Below are 8,319 nucleotides of genomic sequence, written 5' to 3'. Positions count from 1 at the left end.
AGGAGGACGACCTTCAAGAAGAGGAAAATGGCCCTGGCAGGTGGCATTACTCAACAGATTTAAGGTATGTTTATATTAATACTTATTAAATTTCAATTATTATTAGAACTGCCCCATCATTTCTGTTAGTAAAGAATGGGAACATTGATGCTTTTCATTCAATGTGCCTTCAATAAAGGTTCCTCATACTATAGAGAAAATATAGCAAAAGAAAATATCCCATGGTATAAAGTGTTTATGTTCCATTGATTCATACAAAAATACATCATCAAAATGATAGGGAGAGAGAAAACAAGGTAACCTTGTGCTATTCCTCTCCCAAATTTAGATAAGGTTGATTGATTGAGTACCTTATTTATGTAGATTACAATATATACTGGCTTATACACTTATATACAATAGCTTACAATACAGCAAAATTATAGATGAATTTACATGATATAGACTAAGAAAATAATTATCGAACTGTATATGATATGAAACAGCAGTTTGTAATATAATAACTATAGATAATAATCATATTGTTATGCATCTACATAAATTGGCGGAGCTTTGGACATATCAATGTCCATTCTTCGGAAAGAATATTAAAAATATCCTCCCCACTAACTCTCTACCAAAAGGTTACACATAGTCCGAAATAAGTCTTGTAGTTGTTCACTTCACAACATTTCCAGTCCTTATTTTATTTTCCAATGTTAACTCAAGCCGATAGTCCTAGTAGTTGTTTTTGGTGAAGCTATGTGACGCAGGTAGTCTCTCATACTGTGCCATTGTTACACTCTCACCCCAACAATACAGTAATAATAGACAGTAGTCGACAGTAATCGGCTTGGAATGACAAAGAATCGGCTTGAAATTTGGAACATAAACCATGATGGAATATCTTCTTTGGTGTATTTTCTCTACACTTATACTCTTTCATTGATTAAGGTACAGTATCATATTTAGTAATCTAGTACTAGAAGTTTAAAAGAAGAACTTGCAACTATGTTATTAATCCATAAAAGCTAATTTATGTTGTTTCATTTCAAAACGAAATTTATCAAGTTCTTACCTGGATAATTTGGTAGTGTATAGTGAGGTCCACGTTATAATGGCAGTGGAGGAGGATAGCAGAACAACGTTGCCGATCCTCTATCTTGTCAATTTGTCAATGTCTTGTATAGACGGTAGCTGATACAGGTTTATTGATGTGATATTGACTGTTCATTCTCGTTTAAAATAATCAATTATATTCTATTAAGCGAGAAATTATTATTTTCAATGATTTCATAATGGAGTTTCATAATTGAGAATAAATATTTTGTTAATTAATTATTAATTCTACATTGTTTAATGACGATTTCGCAACAAATCAAAGCAAGAAAATGATAGCGCTTTCCGCTTTGTTGAATGATAGACAAGGTTTGCAATACCATTATAACGTGTACCTCACTATAGAAATGCCCCATCATTTCTGTTAATAGAGAATGGGTACATTGATGCTTTTCATCCAATGTGCTTTTCATTAAGGTACCTTATACTCTTTTCCAGATCACAGTATCATATCAATGTGGCACTGTTCTGAATTTTTGAAAGAGGATTTTACAATAATAACCTTACCTTACTTACATAAATTATTCTGTTAATTCATAATAATTTATTTGAAAAAGATACAGAATTGGTGCTGTTTCATTTCAGAGCTTATCAAGCTATCATTTGGATAATTTGGTAGTTTAGGGAACGTTTTATTTGAATTCTAGTTCCAATTCAAATGTTGTTTAATGATTGATAGCATATCAAAGGATTGTCTCAATTCAACAAAAGTCCATCTTTCCATCATTTCATTTTATTCCATCTATTCAGTGCTATCTGGTTTATTTATTGATTTTTTTAGCCGATTCTCTTCCTTATTCCAGGAGGCATTCTGTGGTGGCACCTTAATCTCCAGCATGTGGGTGGTGACAGCTGCTCATTGTGTGAGGAAGAAGCTCTTCATTAGACTGGGAGAGTACGACCTCGCCACCAAGGAAGGATCTGAACTAGAATTCAAGGTTGTTCTAATTGAGAAATAAATAAATTACATTACTCTTGCTTCTATAGTGAGGTCCACGTTATAATGGCAGTGTTTGATTAGCAATGGTATTGCTATCCTTGTCTATCATTCAACAAAACCGATAGCGCTATCTCTTTCTCGCTTTGCTCTGTTGCCAGATCGTCTTTTAACAATGTAGAATTAATAATTGATCAACAAGATATTTCATCTTAATTATGAAAATTCGTCATGAAATTATTGAAAAATAGAATTTCTTGCTAAATAAAACATAAATGATAATTTTAAACGAAAATGAACAGTTAATATTGAATTGAATTGGAATTATCTTTATTGTTCTTCTTAGAAAGTACAAACAATACAGAATATACATATACAAAACTTGAAGAAGGTTTCTCACATAGGCAAAGCCTGTGTGCGAGGAAAAATACACATCAATAAATCTGTACCCTCTGCTACCGTCCATAGAAGGCATTAACAAGACAGAGAAACGTTCGGCAACGTTTTTCTCCTATCTATCTCCACTGCCATAACGAAGACCTCACTAAATGAGATTAAATTTGTTATAATCTAGAAATCGACCTTGGATGCTTAATCCTTTAAATCTAGACGCTTTAAATTGATTATGGAGTTGTTATACTATTAATTAGGCTCATATCAAATAATAAACCATTCATAGAAATATTTGCAAAATGAAATTTCTTTGGGCTAATATTAATAATAATATCGAGTGACCTGGCTGGCTGAGGTCTGGTGTCAGAGTTTTCTGGTCGCAACTGATCAATTTCAGGGGCTCAGGGCCTCTGACATGACCTGACGACTGTTTTTTAGGCAGCTGGGACCGACGGTTTAACGTGTCACTCCGAAACGTGTGAATTATTGATTGATTGATTGAGTACTTTATGTAGATTACAATATACTGGCTTATACACTTATATACAATAGCTTACAATACAGCAGAATTATGGATGAATTTACAAAATATAAATTGAGAAAATAATTATTGAGCTGTATATAATATGAGAAAAAAAAACAATTAGTAATAACTATAGATAATATTGTTATGCGTCTACATAAATTGGCGGAGCTTTGGACATATCAATGTCCATTCTTTGGAAAGAATATTCGAAGTATTCTTCCCACTAACTCTCTACCAAATTGTAGTGAATCTATTGGAGTGAATCTCTCTATAGTAGAAACAGACCAGAAATCATTGTTTTTGAGAAATTTAAATTTTTTGACATTTATTTCTGTTGTAGGTTGAAAGGGCAATAAAACACCCATACTATGACTCAGAAACAGTCGACAACGATATAGCACTTTTGAAATTTGGCACGACTGGCAGAGCTCCTAGCGGCCATTTGCCGAACCCCGTTTGCTTGCCACGTGGCTACCAGGCGCTTCCCCCCACCTCCTCACTTTGCACCATCATTGGCTGGGGAAAACGGAAGGACACTGACCACTATGGCACTGACATTCTGCATGAGGCACAGGTAGGGTTTCACTTGATCTAGGATTTCAGGTCATCTCGATATAAGTTCATCACAAAAATGTACATTTATTTCGAATAATAACAGTTTATTGCCATTTGAAAGGAAATCACCAACCCCTCCCCCCGCTCCGACAATCGATCTACCTTTGTTTGAGAAGAGAGAAAGAGAAAGTGTGAGAGAGTGGGAGTGAGAGACCTATCTCTTCTTCTTCTTCATCATCTTCTTCTACTTAATCATGTTTCTCTTCTTCTCCTCCTCCCCCTTCTCTTCTTCTTTTTCTTTTTCTTCTTCTTTCCCTTCTTCTTCTTCTTTTTCTTCTTCTTCTTCTTCTTTTTCTTTTCTTCTTCTTCTTCTTCTCCTCTTCTTCTTCTTCTTCTTCTTCTTCTTCTTCTTCTTCTTCTCTTCTTCTTCTTTTTCTTCTTTTTCTTCTTCTCCATCTCCTTCTTCTTCTTCTTTTTCACTCATAATTTTCATTCTTTGATAATTTATCAGTGAACTATATGAAACGTATATGTTTTTTCCATTCCAGGTTCCTATTGTATCAACTGATGAGTGTCGTGAGGTGTATGAAGAATACAGAATAACGGGTGAGTTGAAAACCACAGTTTTTATTGAATTTATACTAAAGTTATACAATAATCGTACTAAGATTATATTATAATTACTATATATTATCGACATATTACAATCCTCTTACCGTATATAATGTGATATTATTCTTCACAATATCAATAGCCTAAAATCATTATAGATAATATATTATATTTCCAGAATACATGGACCATGTCAGACAATAGACCATGTCATAGGCAATAAAAGGTTTACAATTTTTTAAACTATTAGAAATAGTTATTTGTGCAACTAGTGCGCAAAGTGACAGTTTGCAGCACCGAAAGAAACGTTTACTGGAATGGTTTCTTGAGTGCAGCAGAGGAACTTTGCGCATGTATTTCACATTAAATTTTTCCTACAGTTACCATTGAATATGAAAAGTGGGTAATTATGGGTAAAATTCCCTGAAATCCATCAAATGTTTTTCTGTGTAATTTTATTATAAATAAAAACCTTAATTTATTTAAAATTGAATAATGTAGTAGTAAATGAATGAAGGCGGCTGTCACTCATGTGGTGGCTGTCGCTGTCATTGTTGCCTTAATATTATTATAACGTGCACCTCACTATACCACAGTCAGTGCAGTTACCAACTTAATTTTGATTTTGCTGCACTGGTGCTCCATATAACCTACTAACTATTTTGTGTTGCCATGCAGCAAATCTGGAGTGCAGAAAAAATTTTTTCGCCACACTGCACAGAAAGCAGCTGTTTTCCAGTCCCTACGTAGATCTGAAAGACCTTGTTTGCAGACGACGTCAGAAAAGGGTTTCTTTTCCGGTCTAGGCCAGAAAGTTGTCTCTTTCCAGCCGCTCATGGAAGTAGTTATCAAATCATGCGCAAGATTGGGCGAGTGTCCACTTTCATCATCGGCTGAAGTTGCCATGATTTCAGTTCCAGTTTCGAATCAAACTAATTCGCTTTGCAACCAGTTTTATTCAATTATTCATTGTTGATTAGTGCAATCCGAATTTTCAAAAAGGCTTGAAGATGACTGTGGTATTCCAAGTGAAATTTTAAAAGAATCTGAAATCCTGACTGAAAATCTTCTACCACTAAAATCAAGAGATAGGTACGATAGCTTAATGAGTATTCTTTATTTTGTATTCTTTATCTATTTTGTCAGCAATACCTGTAGTGTGGCGAAAAATATCGTTCGCACCATGGGCAAAAATGTTGTTCCGGCTCTCAATCTTTTCAAAACCCGATTTCGAGCTGAAAAAGTCTCATTTTCGGCCCTAGGTGCGAAATATACTATTCCCGCACTAGAGCGGAAAAGTGATTCTTTGCGTTCTGTAATCAGTGCAGGAATGGCCACTTTTCAAGGTAACTGTATAAAACTAATATAAAACTCATAATATGTTAATATAAAAATATATTAATATAATATTAAAACTATAAAAATATATTAACTCTTAACTCCAGTCAATCTCAAAATATCCATGAACAGTGTGCAAGCACTTACAAACTAATAAATCTTTCAAAACCCGCTAAAATTTGATGATTGGCAGCTGCTTGAAATGGTCGGGAGTTTGATTATACAATATAATAAAAGACATTTTTTTGAGATTTTGTATAGGTGTAGTGCTGAACTCTTAGTTTTCGACTGTTTCTTGTATTGAAGAGATGAAAGTTACTGTTTGTGTAATACCTGTCTAGATTACTATGAACTAAAACATAAAACATAAAGAATATAGTGATGGTACAGTCAATATCCTAAGGCTTGTTAACTCGGAAACTATATGTACTATAAATTCTATATCGTATGTAACATGATATGAAGCGAAGTTTTAGAAAGATACTTGGGGGTGGGTAACAAATAATAATTTTTAAAAATAATATACTTCTTCTGGAAAATATTTGATAAAATAGAAGAGAGTGAGAGAATAATTTGTTGCGATTTCATCTAGGTCTACATGCTCTGTCAATCAAAAACCAATTTATTTGTCCAAGTAAATACTTCATATCAATAATATAAACATTTTATCTAAATTTTGGGAGAGAAATAGTACAGGCTAAGCCAAGTTTTTCCTCCAATGCCATCATTATATTATGTATTTGATATTATATTATGATCATTGCAGTTCAAAAAATATATTACACAATAAATCAGCTTGTAATGTGTGTGTTACACCTTGCAGACAACATGTTCTGCGCCGGTTACAGGGGTGGCCGCATGGACTCGTGTTCAGGAGACTCGGGTGGCCCCCTGCTCTGCAGAGAGTCAGCCGACAGTCTGCGGTGGACCATTCACGGCATAACCAGCTTCGGGGAGGGTTGTGGCAGGAGGGGAAAGTTCGGAATATACACCAGGATGTCAAACTATGTCAAGTGGACCAAATCTGTTATGCGCCAGTATTCGTAAAGGACGTCAAAAGATACCTAACTATTATTAAATTAACTATTTAAGACTAGAATATTGTCTAGAAATATCATGAATCTATTGTAAAGTTACATATAGTCCTATTTCGGACTACTTGTCATCTCAATTTGGGAGAGGAATAGCACAAGTTACCTTATTCTTCCTCTCCCTATCATTTGATAATGTACTTATTGTATAAATGATTAAGGAATAAATTTATTAAGGGATAAAAATACATGTTTCGACACCAATGGTGTCATCTCCAAGGTATCACAATTAAATTACTCCGGTTTCAAGCATCTTCTATGTGGATGAATGTATGGATGTCTTGAGGGAAGAAAATTACATGTCATAGAATTATTACAAAATAAAAATTTCCTTTAAATCAACTGAAATTAATCGATTTCTTCCAGGGGGTGTTCCTGAAGGCAGTGTTTTTCTTTGACGTCTCCTCTTTGCACTATCATATTTTTCTGTGTTTTTTATTGATTGTGACGATTCAATGTTGTGAAGCTTGTCTTGATTGATTGATTGTGGTGAGGTCCACATTATAATGGCAGTGTTTGATTGCTATCCTTGTCTATCATTCAACAAAGCGGATAGCGCTATCTCTTCCTTGCTTTGCTCTGTTGCCAAATCGTCTTTTAACAATATAGAATTAACAATCAATTAACGGAATATTTCATCTTAATAATTATGAAATTATTGAAAAAAAAAATTTCTTCCTTAATTAATTGTTATTTCAAACTAGAATGAACAGTTAATATTAAATCAATAAACCTGTATCAGCTACCGTCTATAGAAGTCATTGTCAAGACAGAGGATCGGCAACGTTGTTCTCCTATCTTTCTCCACTGCCATTATAACGTGGACCTTACTATATCAGGAGAGAATATATATATAGTGTGTTAGCCTACCACGTTTTTTCTACGATGGTCGAAGATACAGGATAAGACACAGAAGTTTAATACCAAATATAATAGTAGACCTATATTTAATACCTGAATTGTATTCATGATTTCTATGTCCTAGAATTATTTGGGATAAAAAGGATGTGAATTAATATGATAATTATATTGCGCTATTATTGACTTGATATCAAAAAAATTTGGACAATTTCAATCCAAATATTTGGGAAAGGAACAGTTTTGGACTTTGAGCCTGTTGTTCCTTTCCCAATTATTCATAGTTGAGAATGATATTGTATCTGAGTAAAAATAGATTAATAAATAAATATTCCTTGATATGATCCAAGAGTCCATGAGTATTTCAATTATTATGAAATTGTTAAGGGTTAAGCAAAAGTATTACCGTATAGAAATGATATTTTTTATTGAGGAATTTCTCTAATTTCTATTTTTTATATGTGATCCAGTATATATTTCTATAATCAACTACTGTATATAAAGCTACTGTAAAGAGCTGAAAGCTGCTGATTTATTTATGTATGTGACCTACAACTTTTGTATTAAACAGAAATAGGTCCAATACTTCTATCTACACTGTATTTATTTTTAGGTGCAGTATTTGTGTAATTGAGTTTTGATATATATTTTTACAACCGTAGAGATTTATTGAGGTTTATATAGCCTAAAACTTGAGCTGAACTATAGACCTACTTTATTCATTTATACTGTATTCCAATTACATATTATAAGTTTCAACAAATTTTGTAGCCAATTTTCTATTCCTACTTTCATTGGAAATTTAATAAGTTGTATTCGACCTGGTAATAAATCGATAAGAAAAATACAAATAAACTTATTATTCAGAGTACAGCAATTGAATATCTTTTCACAAACATTTCGTCAAGTGT

General features: G+C 33.3%; 1 protein-coding gene across 1 annotated transcript; it reads left to right on the top strand.

Moving 5' to 3' along the window:
* The first annotated feature begins 7 nt into the window (after window positions 1-7).
* On the top strand, window positions 8-7,015 carry LOC120355619 (trypsin-like). Its single transcript, XM_039444210.1, has 5 exons — window positions 8-64; window positions 1,902-2,036; window positions 3,295-3,528; window positions 4,058-4,115; window positions 6,283-7,015. Exons 2-5 carry the CDS (start codon window positions 1,935-1,937, stop codon window positions 6,504-6,506), a joined length of 618 nt encoding a protein of 205 aa, XP_039300144.1. The 5' UTR covers window positions 8-64; window positions 1,902-1,934; the 3' UTR covers window positions 6,507-7,015.
* The last annotated feature ends 1,304 nt before the right edge of the window (window positions 7,016-8,319 follow it).

This window comes from Nilaparvata lugens, unplaced genomic scaffold (genome assembly GCF_014356525.2).
Source record: "Nilaparvata lugens isolate BPH unplaced genomic scaffold, ASM1435652v1 scaffold3630, whole genome shotgun sequence".
NCBI lineage: Eukaryota > Metazoa > Arthropoda > Insecta > Hemiptera > Delphacidae > Nilaparvata > Nilaparvata lugens.
Note: the sequence above shows the minus strand (reverse complement) of the source record. Positions and strands in the feature narration are given on the sequence as shown.

Coding starts and splice junctions, on each gene's coding strand:
- LOC120355619 (XM_039444210.1), top strand. CDS start 1,935: ATGTGGGTGGTGACAGCTGCTCATTGTGTGAGGAAGAAGCTCTTCATT. Junction 2,037..3,294: donor GATCTGAACTAGAATTCAAG/GTTGTTCTAATT, acceptor TTTCTGTTGTAG/GTTGAAAGGGCAATAAAACA. Junction 3,529..4,057: donor ACATTCTGCATGAGGCACAG/GTAGGGTTTCAC, acceptor TTTCCATTCCAG/GTTCCTATTGTATCAACTGA.